The 22,573-nt window shown below is 42.3% G+C and overlaps 1 protein-coding gene across 1 annotated transcript in view; it reads right to left on the reverse strand.

Moving 5' to 3' along the window:
• Nucleotides 1–510: 510 nt before the first annotated feature.
• The window catches only part of aldh1a3 (aldehyde dehydrogenase 1 family, member A3), a 31,086-nt gene continuing 9,023 nt past the window's right edge, over nt 511–22,573 (reverse strand). The window contains exons 5-13 of the mRNA XM_041788655.1: nt 17,574–17,635; nt 11,482–11,610; nt 9,272–9,385; nt 8,448–8,550; nt 5,789–5,973; nt 5,216–5,380; nt 2,792–2,949; nt 681–755; nt 511–595 (exon numbers count right to left, since the gene is read on the reverse strand). Coding sequence (XP_041644589.1) covers nt 526–595; nt 681–755; nt 2,792–2,949; nt 5,216–5,380; nt 5,789–5,973; nt 8,448–8,550; nt 9,272–9,385; nt 11,482–11,610; nt 17,574–17,635 — 1,061 coding nt within the window. The 3' untranslated portion in view covers nt 511–525. The remainder of the gene's footprint in view (nt 596–680; nt 756–2,791; nt 2,950–5,215; nt 5,381–5,788; nt 5,974–8,447; nt 8,551–9,271; nt 9,386–11,481; nt 11,611–17,573; nt 17,636–22,573) is intronic.

The raw sequence follows: 22,573 nt of genomic DNA on the forward strand, positions 1-22,573 counted from the left end.
CAACAGGACTGTTTCTAGTGATAATCTTTCCCCCATTGACTGTGCTTTTGTAAAAGTGAAACCCTCGCTCCTTGCCTGTTCCACCCACTTTTACAGAAGCTGTCAACTATGGCCTTCTATTTGGCAAAAATAGAGGGGAAAAGCCCCCAACATCCCTGGCTTCACCAACATTCCATCCTCAGCCTTGGATGATGTCATCCTGTAAACATTCCACCCTGTAACCACGTCCCTTCCTCCTCCTGCTGTATCAGACTGAGTTCTAGACCAGTGTTCTCTAAGGGAACCGTGCTACTGATGCTAAAGCAGGGGGGGGGGTGCTCAGGTATGGTAGGAAAAACTGTATAGTGTGAAAATCCCTTATAAATAGATCAGTACATGATTAGACCCTCAGATAACCAGACCGCCTAGCTCCATCCTCTGACCGCCGTCACCCATGATGCCGTCTGCTAACCGTCCAGAGTCTGTGTGTGCTGTGAAGGCGTCTGTGTTTTATCCTGATGTTTCACAGGGCCGTCCCTCCTCTCCTCACAGCGTCTCGTTCAGCTTGATGGTCACCGCCTTCACCTCCGAGTACTCGGCCAGGGCGTACTCCCCTCTGAGAGCACAGAGACGACAGCAGAGGTCAGAGGTCGTACAGCCGGCACAGATACAACATCAGCAGACACAGGGATGTTTCTTACAGCTCTCGTCCGTTTCCTGACATCTTGAATCCTCCGAAAGGAGCCTGTGCATGGAGGGCGTTGTAGCAGTTTATCCTTCACAAAGACAGAAAGATCACTACATTTTAGAGGTTTGCACATCTTTAAAAAATAAACATTCTCCCTATCAGCTATTAGATCTACTGTCAAGCATCCTTTAATATAAACTCTAAGTGATCTCACTAACTCACCTACTTCCTGTTCGGTGCTGGGGTTGTTCATCTACGTGACACGTGGCTGATTTAGGCGGTGAACATTCATTTGATCAATGTGGATGATGTCACACAAAGCCCGTCTACGGGACGTTTAGAGCCACTGAACCCCTCTTGTGGTTTTATTTATGCAGAATGTAAGGTAATGTAGAATGACAGCTGAGCGACAAACACCAAGACAGCCAGGCCAGGGTCTAGCAGAGCCGTAGCGGACTTTGATGAGTTCTCAGATGAAGTGGATCTGTGTTCAGTACAGAATAATATCATGCAGAACAGTGTGGCTCATCAGGAGAACACCATCTAATTTTCTGGACTGTCCACAGCGGACGCGTTTGTCCTTCTTCAGGATTAATCTGAATAAACCACAACGGTTGAATTCACTGCTCTAGCGGAGGTTACAGTTGAGATCATCAGTCTGTGAGGACTAATATGAGACAACTGACCTAAGAGTCCATTTTCATTTAGTAGTAGGGATGGTAATCACTAGTGGCCCCACGATACAATATTATCACGATACTCGGGTCACGATTCAATATTATTGCGATTTTAAACATTTTGCAATACAGTAATTATTACTACACCATATATTATGATATATAGAGATTTAAACCACTTTTTCAACTGTTGAGCTGATCTAGCATTAGCCTTGCTCTCATGTTTGTATTTCTGCAGGATTATATTTCCATGTAGCACTTCTTGCTAGCCTCATGTGTCATGTTCGTCTCATTCGTGCCCTGCTTGCATTCCTAACGTCCTCCCCCTGGTGCCGCCATGTTTGTTACTAACTTTCTTCTGCTCTATGACGTCACCTCTGCTGACCTCACTGGACAAACAATTGTCGAAAAAAAATGGATTTTATTTTCCGTGATCGTAGGTTTCAGTTCATATTAGAAATTACTTTGAAAAATCGATACTTGGTGGATGAGACGATACAATATATCACCAGACAAAATATCATGATAACTATGCTGTATAGATGTTTTTCCCACCCCTAAGGGACGGGGACATAGTAGTGCTGTAGTACTCGAGAACAGTCTTGGTCTTGAAACCAGTCTCGAGACCACATTTTGAATGTCTCGGTCTTGGGATTTTCCATGTAGACCAGAGTAGACCAGCACTGATCTGTTCTTTGACTTCATCAATGTGATAATAAGGAGAAAAACTCGCGGAAATAACAAAAAGCTACACCTGCAAACACTCAGACATCAGTCCGTCTTATTTCTAGTCAGAAATCCCTCTGAACTCTTCAGGCCTCATCCACCTGACTAATCTAGATCCACATCTCATTTTCAGATATTTCAAATAAATCCAGACTTGTCAGTGTCTTTTAAATATATAGACGGATTTATTTTTTACTAGAAGTTGAACAAATTAGTTAAGGTTGTAGATTTTTGCATGTTTATTTATTAGATTTATTAAAAAGAAAACTAAAATTAAAGAGAGAATGCTCTTTAACTGATCAACCCTGTCATGGGTTTTTGAAATGGATTTTTATGGTCTTGATCCTTTCTTGGTCTTGGCACACTTTGGTCTTGGGTAAGTCTTGGTCCTGGATGATGTGGTCTAGAGCACAACAATAGGACATGGTTCGGTATTTTTCTAAAACTGAAAATCAATAATGTATTAGCTTATCGATACTCCTATCCAGTCTCACAGGCTCTGCAACGTCATTTTAAGATCAGACTGGTGTAAACTGGATGTTGATGTAAGATGTAGACTGGTCTTTTAAGGGGAACATAAACTATATTTTTCTAGGCACCAGTTCTGGACCCACTGAAAGAACCTCATGACCCCCCTCGGGCCCTGACCCACCAGTTGAGAACCGGTTTTAGAGCAGAGGTAGAGCCGTCCTTCGGCGTGCGGATGATTCCCCATACTCACCACACGGTGCCGGTCTCCAGGGCTGCAGACACGCCCAGAGCTCGGTCCATGCTGGTGGTAAAGATGGCAGACACCAGGCCGTACCGGGAGCTGTTGGCTCTGTCGATCACTTCCTGCTGAGTCTGGAAGCTGAATATGCAGAGGACAGGACCGAAGATCTGAGGGGGGACGTCAGCAGAGGACGGACATTAGTACATTATGTAGCTTGGCCTTTCTCAACCCTGGGGTCCCGACCCCAGTGGGGGTCGCAAGATGATTTCTGGGGGTTGGCAAATCATTTTGTAAAAATATAAATACGCATAGTTAATATTAATTTCCATGATTTCAGACAGGGAGGGGTTTTATTTGTTTTCTGCTTCATTATTTGACCAAAATTGGTCGTATCAGCTGAGTTTGTACGATCGGAACCGTGAGTGAGCTTCTGTTCAGTAACAGCAGGAAACAGAAACAAGAGAAAGAAATAAAACTTTCTTTAGTTTGCTAGCCATCTGATGATGAAAAATGGAGCGATGGCTTCACAGAAAAAGTGATCCAGCTCAGACACGGGTCAGCAGCAGCAGCAGGGGTCAAAGGTCAGTCACCAGAAAGCCTAACAGCAGCTCCACCAGCTGAGAAACGTAAGGCACTGGGGCCGACACCGGCTGATATCAGAGCTTCCAGGCTCTGTAAATATCAGCGCCACTTTTTAAAATACGGCTTTTCACACACGAACAGAAACACGACAGAATACCCGCCGTGTGTTTTCACATTTATAAGCTCTCAGGAACATGTTCAAAATGAAAGGTGGGCTGTTTTTCTCCCCAGTCGCTAAGGCTTTCATAATGTGTTGATTGTTGTTTTCTTTCATTAAAAATAAAATAAAGTTTGCGTTATTTGTTTACATGTTAACTGGCTCAACTAGCAGCAGTTTGATGCGATGTAGTGACCACTGTCGGTCTGTTGGTCACGTTAGAGTTACTGTGATGCTGCCGTTTGTTTTTTAGTAAATCAAAAAGCGATTTGCCAAAAATAAGATGTTTATTGTGCCTTTGGGCAAGACCTGTGTCGCAGTAAGAAACTGAGAGCTGAAGTGTGACCTTAAAGTGGGGGTATTATGCCTTTTTTCAAAGCTTTACACATCTCTCTGATACCCACGTAGTAGCTTCACATTTACAGCTCAAAAAACTCCTCCTGTTTCTCACACTGGCGTCCCGAAAAGCCCTTATTTTAACCTCCGTCTGAAACGCTTCATTTTTGCTGCTGTCTCTTTAACACCCCACCCCCCTGTTTCCTCCGATTGGCCGGTTTTCTGGAGGCTGGCCAGCAGCGGAACTCAATGTTTTGTGCCCGCACAACACAGTAATACTTAGCAAACAGATACGTCCTGCTCTATCCTTCACTGCTGCTGGTTTTCTTCCCCCTCTCTCTCCAAACTATCAGGGTCAGACTCCGGGCCATATTTTACTCAGTCGGACCGGTTCATTCAAAGTTTTCAACTACTAGCATAACAACATTAGCCACATTTAGAGGGGGCGGGCACAAAACAATGAGTCCTGCCGCCGGCCAGCCTCCAGAAAATCAGCCAATTGGAGGAAAGCAGGTCTGTGGGGGGGTGTTAAAGAGACAGCAGCAAAAACAAAGCATTTCAGACTGAGGTTAAAATAAGGGTTTTCAGGACGCCAGTGTGAGAAACATGAGGAGTCCAACCATCAAACATTCATTAAACCGTCTATCATTTCATCCTCCTCTTTTCTGCCATCAGGTCGCAGCAGGGTAAGACAGTCAGCCCAGACATCCTCTCCTCAGGACGTGTCTGCCCAAAACACTGGTGCTTCTTCATTTGAGCTCCTCCATGCCTCCTCTCTCCTCATCCTCACCCCATCCAGGTGCATTTAAGGCACTGAAAGATCCTTCATCATGATGGAGGGAGAATGATTTCCCAGTCAGCCGAGCAGAGAAGCAGCAAGGATGTGACATGAAGCTGCAGGGAGGCCAAAAGAGTGGTAGGTAAAGAGCCCTCCTTTCTCTCAGGCTCTGTCCCTCCTGTGTTTTCACGGTTATTCCACCAGGTGTCAGTCTTTCACTCTCACAAACCCACCACCATGTCAGACTCTTAAACTACTGCTGTCCCTGAGGGGAGATCCCTTTAACAGCACTAAATGCCTCTGACCAGCAAAGCAAGAGACGACTCAGACTTCAGATACCAGAACCAAATCACCACAGTCTGGACCAGGAGGACCGCAGGGGTCCCACTCCTCTCAGAGTCAGCCCCTCTGTATCTCTGACCAGCAGGGTCCGCTGGGTGTTTAGTGGATGTGTGATGTCCTCTCCTGATTGTAAAGCATGTTGTGGCCCTGCTGTTCAGATCTAGTAGGGTTGGTGTGGGCAGAGACTTCACCTTCATATTCACAGACAACAACAAGAGAAGGATCGATGAAAACTAACCTCCTCCTTGGCGATGCTCATGTGGTCTTTGACCCCGGAGAAGATGGTGGGTTGGATGAAGAGGCCCTCGTCGTCCAGGGCAGCTCCTCCCAGCTCCAGCCGGGCTCCCTCCTTCTTCCCGCTCTCGATCAGATCCATGATCTTGTTGAACTGTTGTTGATCGATCTGCAGAAACGCCACGAGTGTTACAATGTTACAATGTCATTTAGCAGACGCTTTTCTCCAAAGCGACGTACATTTGAGTGAAAATATAACCTCAGAAAGCCAGAGTCACGTCTGCCATTTCATTCAAATCAAAGGTTTTTCAGGAAACGTGGGGCAGAGTGGACTGGAAAAAAGCATTCCTTCAAAATAAAAGCACATGGACTTCCTGCTACATTATTACACACATCTGAAAAACTGAAAACGGCTTGGCAACCCACTTTTGGGTCCCGACCCTCATGTTGAGAACCACAGTTTCGGAGCAGTGGAACTCTAGAGACACATTTCTGAAGACTAGTTCTGTCAGAGCCACAGGTGATGCTGGGATGGTTTTGTTCTAAAATGGTCTGATGAAGGGGGGTCAGTCCTCACCTGAGGCCCGTGTGTAGTCCGGGGGTCCAGAGGGTCTCCTGTTACGATCTTCTGACATTTTTCTACGCTGAGACGCACAAACTCCTCGTAGATACTCTCCTCCACAAAGACTCGAGACGCTGCCGTGCAGCACTGACCCTGGTTATAAAACGTCCCCTTATGGACCTCCTCCACCGCCACACACACTGTGGACACAAACACGGGAACCCCAGGGTTATGGTCATGATCGGTCCGGACTAGAGTACGGCTTTGACGGCACAGGTCGCACACAGGATGGAGAGATAATGATTGTTTGTTCACCTGCCTACAGGTGATGTTTGTTACTGAGGACACCACTAGAGGGCACCACAGACTACAACTACCTGATAGGATGTGAACTACAAACATGGAGGCACTACAGCCCCGGTGTATCGGTTTACTTAGTGACCATATTAACTGATGACTGTCAGCTGACTGTGTTTATAGATGTGATTTATGATTAATTTAATATCACATACAGTCATGGACGAAAGTATTGGCACCCCTGGAATTTTTCCAGAAAATACACCATTTCCCCAAGAAACTGTTGCAATTGCAAATGTTTTTGGTATACATGTGTTTATTTCCTTTATGTGCACAAAAACACAGAAGAAAAAAAAAGACAAAATTGACATAATTTTACACAAAACTCAAAAAATGGGCCGAACAAAATAGTGTAAAAATATGAACAATCTAAAGGTTAAAGACCATCTCCAGAGATCCTGAATTCCTTTGTCCACTGTGTGTAATATAATCAAGAAGTTTATAACCATGGAGCTGTGGCTAATCTCCCTGGACGTGGACGGAAGAGAAAAACTGACAAAAGAATGCAACGCAGGATAGTTGGAATGGTGGATAAACATCCTCAGTCAACTTCCACACAGATTCAGGCTGTCCTGCAGACTCAGGGTGCTAAAGTGTCAGCTGGGACCATACGTGGTCATCTGAATGAGATGAAGCGCTATGGCAGGAGACCCAGGAGAACCCCACTGCTGCCAAAGAGACAGAAAAAGCCGGACTGGAGTTTATAAAAATGTCCCTGAGTAAGCCTCAATCCTTCTGGGAGAACATTTAGTGGACAGATGAGACTAAGGTAGAGCTTTTTGGAAAAGCACGTCATTCTACTGTTTACAGAAAACAGAATGAGGCCTACAAAGAAAAGAACACAGTACCTACAGTCAAACATGGTGGAGCTTCAAGGATGTTTTGGGGTTATTTTGCTGCCTCTGGCACTGGGTGCCTTGACTGTGTGACAGGAATCATGAAATCTGAGACTATCAAAAGATTTTGGGCCGCAATGTAGGGCCTAGTGTCAGAAAGCTGGGTCTGGGTCAGAGGTCATGGGTGTTCCAGCAGGACAGTGACCCCAAACATACCTCAGAAAGCACCAAGAAATGGTTGGAGACAAAGCTGGAGAGTTCTGAAGAGGCCAGCAATGAGTCCAGATCTAAATCCCATTGAACACCTATGGAGAGATCTCAGAACTGCTGTTGAAGAAGCACCCTTCAAATCTGAGAGACCTGGAGCAGTTTGAAGAAGAAGAGTGGTCCAAAATTCCAGCTGAAAGGAGTAAGAAGCTTGTTGAGGGTTATAGGAAGACATTGGTTTCAGTTATTTATTTCCAAGGTTGTGAAACCAAATATTAGGTTGAGGGTGACAATAATTTTGTCCGGCCCATTTTTTGAGTTTTGTGTAAAATTACGTCAATTTTTTCTTTTTCTTCTGATTTTTTTGTTGTTCCAATGAACATAAAGGAAATAAGCACATGTATACCAAAAACATTTGTGATTGAAACAATTTCTGGGAGAAATGATGTATTTTCTGGAAAAATTCAGGGGTGCCAATAATTTCATCCACAGCTGTACATTTAAACTCTGAGGATGATGTCATGTACAACAAAAAGAGACGTGTTATTCAAAGTTGAATAACTTTTGAATTGTAAATCTTAGTCACTTACTTGTTGTTTCCTCCTAAAGCTCACGTTGTCTACCTAATGCCGCCCCCCTCGCCTTTGTAGATCTTACAGAATGTTTTCCAGTGAGTCTGGAGCTTAGCTGACTTTCCAGAGTCTTTAAAGTTTAAATCCACACCAGTAACTCTGATATTGTGTCTTTATCAATTTTTAATCCATTGATCGCTCCTGCAGTTAGCCAGTTGGCCTGCCGCCATATTGTCTGTTTGTATCCCAGAATGCATTGCGACTGGGCTGTGACAACCAATAGGAAGCTGTTCTGTCGTCCCATCATGCTTTGCTGCACAGAGCATGTGCACACACTCATAAACTGAAGCAGAGATCCTGAGTGACTGATGATAGAGAGAAAGAGACACAGAGAGGCCGTGACGTGTCCCTCAGAGTCTCTGCAGACTGGAACTGCTTTAAATAATGACTCAGATTCACAAAAGTGCAAACATTGTTTTTCTAAAATGTGAATATTTGAAGACTTTTTGTCACAGAATTATGATTTTTAATTCTGTAGTCCAGGAGAGATGTGAGATCAAGTCTGTGCAAAGGACTGATGGACCACAGAGGCTAAAACAGCTGAGGGTCTGATGGTTAAAGTGGGTACTGACGGCCCTGGAGGCGGAGCCTGAGGGCAGAAGAGGAGAAAAAGGCTGAACTGATGAGCGGTGCATTTCTTACAGTCACAGTCGGCGAACACGATGGCGGGGTTTTTCCCTCCCAGCTCCAGAGTCACTCTCTTCAGGTTACTCTTAGCGGCTGCTTCCTGGATCAGCTGACCCACCTGGACAAACACGAGGAATCAAGCGCAATGCATCATGGGTAATGGGCATGAGATAAAGCTGATTTTTATTCAAACTTTCAATATTTGATATCACCAACCAATCAGAGAGCTCCCCTAAGGCCACTGTTGCTGGGCAGACTTCCCGTTAGACAATGAGACTGGCCGAGCCTATTGTTTAAATTTTGTTTCTGTTTTTTTTTTTTGTTTTTGTGACTGAAATGAAAATGGTTCCAAAAATATTTTTGTCTTTTTCAAAAAATGGAACGAACAGAACTTCTCCAGATTTTTGATTTAGTTCCACCAGGAAACGGACGTGCCTGAAGGTAGACTGACTGAAACTGTGACCTAAACTTGGTTCCTTTAGCGTGGTTAAGAGCGATTCAATGACATTAACGCTGGTCTGAGTCAGATCATCTAACTCATGTCCTTCAGCTCCTTCTGTTGATGCAGGAAGGCTAATGTTAGCAGACATCGTTAATCAATCAATTCATTCATTCTAAACCGTTTTAACAGTTTGTATAAATTGAGAGTTCTCCTCATGCTCCCGTATCTCTGTCTTTATTCACTGAGGAAAGTCTATCCGAGAATCTGATCAATCAAAGATCAGTAACAGTTTATCAGAAGTCTTAGCTAGCAGCGACCACAGTGGGCGGGGCTTGTCTGACGATATTTAAAGCAGCAGCTCCCCTCAAACAGAGTAAACCGTGTTAAACTCACACACCTCTGTAGAGCCGGTGAACGCCACTTTGTCCACGTCCATGTGACCGGCGATCGCCGCTCCAGCTGTGGGGCCGAATCCAGGTACGATGTTCACGACTCCAGGAGGAAAACCAGCCTGAGAGGAGAGAGCCAATCAGAGCAGTGAGGGAGGGGACATGTGACACAGTGGTAATCTTGACAGCACTTTTTAATTTAGTTTTAGTCACAATTTAGTCGTCTAAATGGTTTTAGTTTTAGTTGACGAAACTTCCCAACATTTTAGTCGACGAAATTTACAGTAAATTTAGTGGACTGATTGGATCTCTGCCCACCTTACCCCGCCACCACGCAGCAAAAGCAGTTGTGATTGGATCTCCCCCGTATCTCATCACACCTTTCCACACAGACAAAGTAGGATTGGATATATGCCTAACTTTCCCTTACTTTCTACATGACGAAATCAGGTCTGAGTGGATAAAGGATCTGTCAGTCATTTTGGTCTCATTTTCATTTGTTGACTAAAATGTCAGTTAATTTAGTTCTTGTCCATGTGCACTTGTTTTTATTAGTTACTGTCTCGTTTTCATCAGGGGAAAAAAGGCTATTAACAAAAACTATAATGAAAATAATTAGTCAACAAAATGAACACTGATGTGACACAGATAGGAACGAGAAATGTCAGTGTAGTTCACGGCTAATGGGTTAAAATGAGAAATCCAACATCAGTAACGGCTGTTTCACAGTTATGGTAAAAAAAAAAAAAAAAACGCTGACTCGGCCTGTCAGGAGGCTCACCGTAAAACTGAAAAACGGAAAAGAAAAACAGCTTTGTTTCTCTTTTTTTGTTTTCTACAAAGAAAAGAATAAATGAAAAAAGTTGTTTTTAAGCTTATTATTTTTGTGTAAGATCAATGAATGGAACAGTGGGGCTGTAACATTCTTTCTCACAACACCTGAACAAGCCACATGTCTGAGGGAAAAAGAATGTTACATTCTTTTTTTTTTCTTTGATCTTTCTGTTTGGATCATACCATGGAGTATTAGGGCCACATGAAGAGAAAAAAAATATAAGAATAAAATATATATTTTTTTTACTTTACGAGAATAAAGTCGGAATATTACGAGTAAAAAGTTGTAATATTATGAGAAAAAATTCGTAATATTACAAGAATAAAGTCATAATTTTATGAGAATAGTCGTAATATTACTAGAAAAAAGTTGTAATATTATGAGAAAAAATTTGTAATATTAGGAGAATAAAGTCGGAATATTATGAGAAAAAAAAGGCGTAATATTACAGGAATAAAATATTACAAGAAAGACAGTCTGCCGTGGTGCTGCGGATCTACGATTCTCCTGATACTGATAATAATTTGATGCTGATGTGCCAAAAGATGAAGAATTTCCTTATTTGTGAAACTGATACTAAAGTATAGCTTCACAACATGCTCAACATTGCTCATTTTAATGTCAGACTTTCTTTCTTGTAATATTTTATTCTCGTAAATTACGATTTTTTCTCGTAATATTACAGCTTTTTTCTCATAATATTAGGACTTCATTCTCGTAATATTACTACTTTTTCTCGAAATATTATGACTTTGTTCTTGTAATATTATGACTCTATTCTCATGATGTCAAAAAAATTTTTTTTTTTTTTTTTCTCTTCGTGTGGCCCTAATTCTCTGTCGAAGGTTCAGAACATAAAGACAATGAGAAGAAAAATAAACGTGTTATGATGTTTTTTGCTTTTGGAAAAAATAAAACAAAATGTTAGACAAAAAAGAGATGAAAACTGTGCTTTTTTTTTTTTTTTTTTATCATTTTCCAGTTTTTGTTCTTGGTTCAAAATAAACGTCCTGAAACAGCTGAAGGAATTTTTTCATGTTTTGTTCTTGTATTTTAAAACAGTAATGAGGAAACAGCTCCTTTCTTGGTTCTGGATTTCTCATTTTAAAAAAATCATTAAAAAACCAAACAGGCCAGCATGAGTCAGTGTTACCCCATTTCTTTATTCCTTTGTTAGTCTCCAGAGTATTCCCACTTATTCTTAGTGCCCAATCAAGTAAAGGTCCAGGAAAGTCAGAACTTTCATCATGACTCACTGATTTTCCTCCAATAAAATCTGACTCAGTTAAACAATGCTAACAAAATCAGTGAAATGTGCTCTTTAGTTTTGCAACCATAATGACTCCATACATGTGATCTGTTTGAACGTGTGGACCATCAGACCTCTTTGATGAGCGATCCCACGTGTAGCGCTGTGAGTGGCGTTTGCTCCGCCGGTTTCAGGACCACGGTGTTTCCACAGCTCAGAGCCGGGGCGATCTTCCACACGAACATGAGCAGAGGAAAGTTCCACTAGAGAGGACAGAAGAGGAGCAGGGTGGTCTTCAACAGGGTTAGATAATGAGAAACAGCACAGGTCAGCATGACTGAGGGTAGAGGGAGCAATCTTCTGGACAATCTCAGAAAAATCTTCCTCAGACTCTGAATCTCCTCCATCTACTGTCCATAATATCATCAAAGATTCAGAGGATCTGGAGAAAAGGGACGAGGCTGAAGGGGCCCTCAGGGGCCCTCATCAAACATCAGCCCCCCAGAAAACCTTAAAAAAGGGAAACTTCTGTACCCTTTTTCACCCATTCAAACAACCTTTTGCTATTTAATACCACTTTTGTCCTAGTTTTCCCATTTTTGCCATTTCTTTTTGCCACTTTTATCTCATTTTTTCCCCTTTTTTCCTTTTTTGCCCATTTAAGCTGGCTTTTGCCATCAAATACCCCTTGTTTCATATTTTTTGCCCATTTTAGTCACTTTTCACTCTTTATTTGCCACATTTAGACCATTTTATGTCACCTATAACTAATTTTTTTGTCACTTCTTACCTTTTTTGCTACTTTCTGACCCCTTTTTCCCTTTTCCTCCCCATTCTCACCCCTTTTCACCCATTTTTGCCATCTTTAACTTATTTTTATTGCTGCTTCAAGCTGTTTTTGCTTCACCACTTAGGTTTGCTCTTGCAAAGGTATTTTTCAACAATTTGGCTCTTTTGTTGAGCAGGGTTTTAGAGACACATCCAGACAACGTCTCTGTCAGGGAAGGCCTTGACTATTTTAGCATGACCATGTTAAACCACAGACCACATCCATCACAACAGCATGGCTTCACAGGAGAAGAGTTCAGGTCCTGAACTGGTCCGCCTGCAGTCCAGACCTTTCACCAATAGAAAACATTTGGAGCAGAGAAGACCCAGGACTGTTGAGCAGCTAGAATCCTACACCAGACAAGAATGGGACAACATTCTTCCCCCAGATGTTTACAGACTGTTGTTAAAGAAGAGGGGATGCTACACACCGGTAAACGTGGACCTGTCCCTACTTTTTTGAGATGTGTTGCTGCCATCATATTCAGAATGAGCTAATATTTTCCTGAAATGCTCAAACATCTCAGTTTAACCTCTGACCTGTCGTTTCTGTTCTTCATCATTGACTGGTTTTTATTTTTACACAGCATCCCAGCTTTTTTGGAGTCGGTTGTATGTGTTTATTTATGATTCAGGATTGTGAGTCCTTCAGAAACATTTAACTCTGTCTGCTCCTTGTATGAAGCCTGCTCTGTCTTCAGTCAAACATTTGTTTTCGATGCTGTTGTTTTGCTGACTCATCGCTCTCGGAGCGACAGCAGAGACTCAAACAGCACAGATCATCATCTTCTCTCTGATTATCTCTGATCCTGATCCACGTCCTCTCTAAGACGACAGACGGAGCGGTGAGTCATCTCTGAGTGATCAGGACTGAACAGGATTCAAAGATTCTGACGTCTGATGTTTCCTTCAGTCTAACGGCTGCTCCGTTACTGCCCAGACCTCCTAACTTCTATGACCCTCTAAAAATACTGGTCCACAGCAGTTTGTGTTTCCTCTCACAAAGACTGGAGCTGTTGGCATGCCAGCTTCAGGGATCCCACAGCGTCCGTTGGGATGAATTTCACTACATGATCTCCACGCCAAACAGCGACCCTGCTGACCCCCGCTCGTTTCCAGAGTGACAGAGACTTTAGCGTAGCTGCCCAGAGAGAGAACGAACGTCTGGTGATGTTTACATCAGACGAACAAATGAATATGTGTACTGTAGCTTTAAGAGCATCTGGGGTGCTGAATTACCAGGGCAGTGACGACACTAGAGGGCGCTAGCAGAGGACATAAGATACAAAGAGACGTTAAGACATCACAGCTGGACTCCATGGTGAGGACCCCGTACTCAAGCACGGCGTAGGTCTCACCTCCAGAGGACAGATCCTCAGACAAGAAGAAAGACACCTGAGAACACCTTTACCTGTAGGATAACTCTACCTGTATAACAGTACACCTGCAGAACAGCTCTACCTGTAGAACAGCTTTACCTGTAGAACACCTCTACCTGTAGCACAGCTCTACCTGTAGAACAGCTCTACCTGTAGAACACCTCTACCTGTAGAACAGCTCTACCTGTAGAACACCTCTACCTGTAGAACAGCTCTACCTGTAGAACACCTCTACCTGTAGAACACCTCCACCTGTAGAACAGTACACCTGTAGAACACCTCTACCTGTAGAACAGTACACCTGTAGAACACCTCTACCTGTAGAACACCTCTACCTGTAGAACAGTACACCTGTAGAACAGGACACCTGTAGAACACCTCTACCTGTAGAACACCTCTACCTGTAGAACAACTCTACCTGTAGAACAGCTCTACCTGTAGAACAGTACACCTGTAGAACACCTCTACCTGTAGAACAGTACACCTGTAGAACAGTACACCTGTAGAACACCTCTACCTGTAGAACAGCTCTACCTGTAGAAAAGTACACCTGTAGAACAGCTCTACCTGTAGAACACCTCTACCTGTAGAACAGTACACCTGTAGAACACCTCTACCTGTAGAACAGTACACCTGTAGAACAGGACACCTGTAGAACACCTCTACCTGTAGAACACCTCTACCTGTAGAACAACTCTACCTGTAGAACAGCTCTACCTGTAGAACAGTACACCTGTAGAACAGTACACCTGTAGAACACCTCTACCTGTAGAACAGCTCTACCTGTAGAAAAGTACACCTGTAGAACAGCTCTACCTGTAGAACACCTCTACCTGTAGAACAGTACACCTGTAGAACACCTCTACCTGTAGAACACCTCTACCTGTAGAACAGTACACCTGTACAACAGTACACCTGTAGAACAGTACACCTGTAGAACACCTCTACCTGTAGAACACCTCTACCTGTAGAACAGTACACCTGTAGAACAGTACACCTGTAAAAAAGTACACCTGTAGAACACCTCTACCTGTAGAACACCTCTACCTGTAGAACAGTACACCTGTAGAACAGTACACCTGTAGAACACCTCTACCTGTAGAACAGTACACCTGTACAACAGTACACCTGTACAACAGTACACCTGTAGAACAGTACACCTGTAGAACACCTCTACCTGTAGAACACCTCTACCTGTAGAACAGTACACCTGTAGAACACCTCTACCTGTAGAACACCTCTACCTGTAGAACAGTACACCTGTACAACAGTACACCTGTAGAACAGTACACCTGTAGAACACCTCTACCTGTAGAACAGTACACCTGTAGAACACCTCTACCTGTAGAACACCTCTACCTGTAGAACAGCTCTACCTGTAGAACACCTCTACCTGTAGAACACCTCTACCTGTAGAACAGCTCTACCTGTAGAACACCTCTACCTGTAGAACACCTCTACCTGTAGAACACCTCTACCTGTAGAACAGCACACCTGTAGAACACCTCTACCTGTAGAACACCTCTACCTGTAGAACAGTACACCTGTAGAACACCTCTACCTGTAGAACACCTCTACCTGTAGAACAGCTCTACCTGTAGAACACCTCTACCTGTAGAACACCTCTACCTGTAGAACAGCTCTACCTGTAGAACACCTCTACCTGTAGAACACCTCTACCTGTAGAACAGCTCTACCTGTAGAATAGTACACCTGTAGAACAGCTCTACCTGTAGAACACCTCTACCTGTAGAACAGTACACCTGTAGAACAGTACACCTGTAGAACACCTCTACCTGTAGAACAGCTCTACCTGTAGAACACCTCTACCTGTAGAACACCTCTACCTGTAGAACAGCTCTACCTGTAGAACAGCTCTACCTGTAGAAAAGTACACCTGTAGAACAGCTCTACCTGTAGAACACCTCTACCTGTAGAACAGTACACCTGTAGAACACCTCTACCTGTAGAACAGTACACCTGTAGAACACCTCTACCTGTAGAACACCTCTACCTGTAGAACAGCTCTACCTGTAGAACACCTCTACCTGTAGAACAGCTCTACCTGTAGAACACCTCTACCTGTAGAACACCTCCACCTGTAGAACAGTACACCTGTAGAACACCTCTACCTGTAGAACAGTACACCTGTAGAACACCTCTACCTGTAGAACACCTCTACCTGTAGAACAGTACACCTGTAGAACAGGACACCTGTAGAACACCTCTACCTGTAGAACACCTCTACCTGTAGAACAACTCTACCTGTAGAACAGCTCTACCTGTAGAACAGTACACCTGTAGAACACCTCTACCTGTAGAACAGTACACCTGTAGAACAGTACACCTGTAGAACACCTCTACCTGTAGAACAGCTCTACCTGTAGAAAAGTACACCTGTAGAACAGCTCTACCTGTAGAACACCTCTACCTGTAGAACAGTACACCTGTAGAACACCTCTACCTGTAGAACACCTCTACCTGTAGAACAGTACACCTGTACAACAGTACACCTGTAGAACAGTACACCTGTAGAACACCTCTACCTGTAGAACACCTCTACCTGTAGAACAGTACACCTGTAGAACAGTACACCTGTAAAACAGTACACCTGTAGAACACCTCTACCTGTAGAACACCTCTACCTGTAGAACAGTACACCTGTACAACAGTACACCTGTAGAACAGTACACCTGTAGAACACCTCTACCTGTAGAACACCTCTACCTGTAGAACAGTACACCTGTAGAACACCTCTACCTGTAGAACACCTCTACCTGTAGAACAGTACACCTGTACAACAGTACACCTGTAGAACACCTCTACCTGTAGAACAGTACACCTGTAGAACACCTCTACCTGTAGAACACCTCTACCTGTAGAACAGCTCTACCTGTAGAACAGCTCTACCTGTAGAACACCTCTACCTGTAGAACAGCTCTACCTGTAGAACACCTCTACCTGTAGAACACCTCTACCTGTAGAACACCTCTACCTGTAGAACAGCACACCTGTAGAACACCTCTACCTGTAGAACACCTCTACCTGTAGAACAGTACACCTGTAGAACACCTCTACCTGTAGAACACCTCTACCTGTAGAACACCTCTACCTGTAGAACACCTCTACCTGTAGAACAGCTCTACCTGTAGAACACCTCTACCTGTAGAACACCTCTACCTGTAGAACACCTCTACCTGTAGAACAGCTCTACCTGTAGAATAGTACACCTGTAGAACAGCTCTACCTGTAGAACACCTCTACCTGTAGAACACCTCTACCTGTAGAACAGTACACCTGTAGAACAGTACACCTGTAGAACACCTCTACCTGTAGAACAGCTCTACCTGTAGAACAGCTCTACCTGTAGAACACATCTACCTGTAGAACAGTACAGCTGTAGAACACCTCTACCTGTAGAACACCTCTGCCTGTAGAACAGTACAGCTGTAGAACACCTCTACCTGTAGAACACCTCTGCCTGTAGAACAGTACAGCTGTAGAACACCTCTACCTGTAGAACAGCTCTACCTGTAGAACAGCTCTACCTGTAGAACACCTCTACCTGTAGAACACCTCTGCCTGTAGAACAGTACAGCTGTAGAACACCTCTACCTGTAGAACAGCTCTACCTGTAGAACACCTCTACCTGTAGAACACCTCTACCTGTAGAACAGCTCTACCTGTAGAACACATCTACCTGTAGAACAGTACAGCTGTAGAACACCTCTACCTGTAGAACACCTCTACCTGTAGAAGTGGACCCCAGGTGTGCTACAGGTAGCTCTCATTCAGACTGATTCATTGAACCAGACTTCAGGAACAGACCTTCAGAAATACTTTAAATAAACATAATTTTCATGTTGAGGCTGTTTTTTATATTACTTAAACAGATGAAAAACCCACTGAGATGGAGATCTCTGATTCTTCATCCTGACCTGTAGACAGGTAAACACCCCTGTTGTTGAAGCGCTCCCAGCTAGTCAGCTGTGATAACAGAGAGAAGGTTCTGGACTCACTGGGATGATGGCTCCACAGACTCCTACAGGCTCATGTTTGGTCAAACAGGTGAAGTTTTCATCTGGAGAATAAAAACAGAAACTAAATTAGTTTGATTCAAAGATATCAGCAGAACGTTTGTCTGTGTAGTTTGAAACAGAATAAAACGGACGTGTCACTGTTAAAAACAGGACCACCACATCAGTGTACTCGTCTGTGCTTTTATTATTAAAACCTCCTTTATTTCATACCCTAGAGTCACCTGGCAGAGATGTTAATGTTAGTGGAAATCCACACATGCTTCCATAATGGTTTTATTTGTCCTGGTTTTATACTGGTTCCATTATTTTAATTCTGGTTGCCGTATTTTATTCTTGCCTTTTATGAAGTCTTTCATGCATTAGACTTTTAGTGACTGCCAGCATGAGTGATGACGAGGTCACCTGTACCTGGACAGCTTTTGTTGGTACTGTGGGATGGTCCTGACAGCCTGTGGGACAGGCTGTCAGGACCATCCATTATGTAATAATGCGGCATTATGTAATAATGTAACAAATTTTTAATTTATTTTGTTATAACGCCACATTATGTAATAATGTAATACATTTTTAATTCATTATGTAATAATGTAATACATTTTTAATTCATTATGTAATAATGTAATACATTTTTAATTCATTATGTAATAATGTAATACATTTTTAATTCATTATGTAATAATGTAATACATTTTTAATTCATTATGTAATAATGCGGCATTATGTAATAATGTAACAAATTTTTAATTTATTTTGTTATAACGCCACATTATGTAATAATGTAATACATTTTTAATTCATTATGTAATAATGTAATACATTTTTAATTCATTATATAATAATGTAATACATTTTTAATTCATTATGTAATAATGTAATACATTTTTAATTCATTATGTAATAATGTAATACATTTTTAATTCATTATGTAATAATGCCGCATTATGTAATAATGTAACACATTTTTAATTCATTATGTAATAATGTAATACATTTTTAATTCATTATGTAATAATGTAATACATTATGTAATAATGCCACATTATGTAATAATGTAACACATTTTTAATTTATTTTGTTATAACGCCACATTATGTAATAACGTTATACATTTTTAATTAATTATGTAATAATGTAATTCATTTTTAATTCATTATGTAATAATGTAATACATTTTTAATTCATTATGTAATAATGTAACAAATTTTTAATTCATTATGTAATAACGCCACATTATGTAAGTCACTAAGCGGTTAGGGTTAGAGCAAGGTAGTAGGGTATACCCTGGAGCCCACCTTAAGTCCTAGGGTTAGGGTTATTACATAATGTGGTGTTATTACATAATGTGGCGCTACAAGGCTGTTTCAGCTTTAACCACTCTGATCAATGCACAACAAAACATAACATTATTTAGTGCTGCAGCACAAACGTACGGCCTTTTCTTAAAAGTGAGTGTCCTCTGTATATGTGGACACTGGACTAAACCATGAGGACGGTAACGCCAGACGTCAGAGCTGAGCCGTGACGAACACACATCAGAGAATAAAGCAGAAAAAACAGAGACAACTTTAAAACTTTACACTGGTGGGAAAAAGGCAAAAAAAAAAAAAAAAGGTGACAGAAAGAGCAACAAACAGGAAAAATGGGTTAAAAGTGTCAGAGAGAATTCTCGGGGGGTTTTCAGGGGCCCAGACGGTTCTGTGGAACGGTGTGAATGCACTCAGAAAAATGAATCATGGCATAGTTTATTTTTAAGTACTGACATCTATTTGATTATATTCAAATGATTAAATTTTTAGAATGTTTTAATTCAAATTCCTTTAAATCAGCACAAATCTGTTAACTGTGAAAACAATTATATCTAATCAGTTTAAATGTGTGAATATAGTTTAAATATGATGAGCTGTGGATCAACCAAGATTCATTCAGTTCAAATTAATGAGACTGGTTTCCATACAGACTTCAGTACATCCATGCTCATCCATTTAAACACATTGGGTTTATTGGTATTATCACATAAATCTCATTCTTAATTCTTTCATTTACATCTGAGTGACAAATATGCAGCACATAAAGTTTATCGGCCTGTTTGTGATAAATCTAAGTCATTCAAATGGATGGAAATTTTATATGTAATTGAAATACATAAATCTTAAGAATAGGCCTAAATATTTCTGTGAGTGTGAGGAGGGAGCGCTGGCGGCTCATTGATCTCATAGGTGAGGCGGTGTGGGACTCTGAATGAGGGGACTGGTTAATGGAAGTGACGCCGAGCGAGTCACAGGGGGGAGAGAGGAGGCGGGCCGGTACCAAAGCAGAACAGCGGTGTAGTGGGACAGCAGTGACGCTCTGGTTCACCATGCAGATCTGAGAACTCTGCTGTTTATAGAGACTCTGGCAGCTTATCCCCGTACAGGACGGGTACGGTGGCGTCTGAGGGGGCGGGTTTAGAGGAGGCCTCACGGCTCTTTTCACCGACCTTATCCACCTGATTTCAGCTGTCTATCCTAGAGACATCTCAGTCATTCTAAATCATTCTGATAGTTTTAGTTTTCTCCTTTCTGGAGCAGGAAATTGTTTTATTGTTGACTTTGTGAATAAACTGAACTTCCTGTCTCTTTGTTTCTGCAGCTCTGATCTTCCAAACACCTGCAGATGGTTTTTAATCCGCCACATTTCCACACTGGATCGTTTTCATCATAAAACAGACCTCAGTGCGTTCACTCCTGCAGCACCTTTGTTAAACTCAAACCCTCTCTGAGTTGAAGTCCCGATGGCGGTGGCGAGCCAGCGTCAGAGAGGCGTCGGCTCGGTGAGGCATTGAGCCCACGCTGACCGGTTAATCCTCTCAGACCGTTTCAGCTCGCTGGGTCTTCCTCCTCTTTTGTCCCGCCACTCTCTTTAGGATCTAATCAGGAGGAAAAGGCCGCCACGCCCGTCCTTCTGCTGTGGAGACGACACAAAGTGAGACATGACGAGAAGGGGAAGTCTTCAGAGCGGGATCAGATACCACCCACAGACTGGGACAATCCTGAACCGGGACGAGCCAACGCTCTGCTGCAGCGGTCATTAACCCGGTTACCCACGGTGACCTATGGAGACCCACAAGGGACATCTGCAGCAGGAGTCCTCCATACAGGGCAGGGCCCCTGAAGGCCCCTGAGGACCCCTGAAGACCCTGTAAACGGGCCCTCAGACGAGATTTTAACAAACAGACACACTCACATGTGTTGTTAGCCTGTTAGCCTCCTTCCTGTACAGCGTTTACAGATGATTGGAGAACAGCTGGTGTCATACAGCGCCAACGTCAGCGCCGCTCCTAGCTCACAGTCTGACGTTAGCATCCTAACGGAGGACCGGTGGGCGTTTCATTACTGATGAAGACAGAGAGGGTTAGCACCAGTACTAACTCATTTTGACCCCTTTGTGCTTTTTAACCCAACATTAGTCATTCTTTAACCCATTTAAACCACTTTTCCTGCTTGTTTTATCCCCTTTTAGCCACTGTTTTATCCATTTTTTCCACTTTTCTTCTATTTTTGCCACTTTTTAACCTCTTTTTTCAGTTAATTTTTTGAACCATTTTTGTCATTTGTAACCAATTTTTGATACTTTTTGCCCCTTTTCCTCTCTTTAACCAATTTTTGCCACATTTGAACATCTTTTCACCACTTTATCTGTCCATTTTTGCAGCACTTCTGCAAACCTTAACCCTAATTTTAAATCTCTACAAATTATGACAGTAAATTTCTGTAAAACAGATCAAATGTTAAGTCATTCTAAACTTTCAATATTAATTGCTTGTGGGATGGATTTAACAGCTGCAGACATTTACAGCCAGCGGATACATTTAAAAGGACAACATCTTCTTTTCCTCCTTTTCTGAATTCAATGATTTTTCAGGGGCTGGACAGGAAGCTTTTGGGGGCCTGATATGGCCCCCGGGCCGCCAGTTGATGATCAATGCCGTTAGGGGTCGCGGGGGGCTGGAGTCTATCCCAGCTGTCATTGGGCAAGAGGTGGGGTACACCCTGGACTGGTCACCAGTCAATCGCAGGGCTGACGTAGAGACAGACAACCAGGCCGCTCACACCTACGGGCAATTTAGAGTCACCAATCAACCTAATGAGCATGTTTTGGTGGTGGGAGGAAGCCCGAGTACCCGGAGAGAACCCACGCACGCACGGGGAGAACATGCAAACTCCACACAGAAAGGTCCTGACCGGGAAGCGAACCAGGGACCTTCTTGCTGTGAGGCAACAGTGCTAACCCCTGCACCACTGTGCAGCCCCTTACTATAATTTTATTCTTTTAAAATGGTGCTGCATGATTTGGGAATAATTTACAATTGTGGTTATGATATAATCCATAAATGGTGTAATGAAAGAGAGTAATGTTAGTTTAGAAGTGTGCAGTTCTCTTTTTAAACACATAATCATGAAGTAGTAAAATAAAAACACACATTTGTTCTTTTGGAAATAAAGGTTCTTCTACAAAGATCAGGAGTGTCACCGTTATCAACCTAAAGGCCTTTCTGCAGACATTCTTTCAAATTTACAGTTTTTAGTTTTAATACTGAGAACTAAAATAATTATAAAATAAAAAGTATGTTCAGCCACAGGCTGATCATTACAACGGAGTATTAGGGCCACACCACGAGAAAAAAATATACATTTTTTTGACATTACAAGAATAAAGTCGTAATATTACTGGAATAAAGTCGTAATATTACTAGAATAAAGTCGTAATGTTACAAGAATAAAGTCGTAATATTACTGGAATAAAGTCGTAATATTACTAGAATAAAGTCGTAATATTACTGGAATAAAGTCGTAATATTACTGGAATAAAGTCGTAATATTACTAGAATAAAATCGTAATATTACTAGAATAAAGTCGTAATATTACAAGAATAAAGTCGTAATATTACTGGAATAAAGTCGTAATATTACTGGAATAAAGTCGTAATATTACTAGAATAA

The sequence above is a fragment of the Cheilinus undulatus genome, linkage group 1 (assembly GCF_018320785.1).
Source record: "Cheilinus undulatus linkage group 1, ASM1832078v1, whole genome shotgun sequence".
Classification (NCBI taxonomy): Eukaryota; Metazoa; Chordata; class Actinopteri; order Labriformes; family Labridae; genus Cheilinus; species Cheilinus undulatus.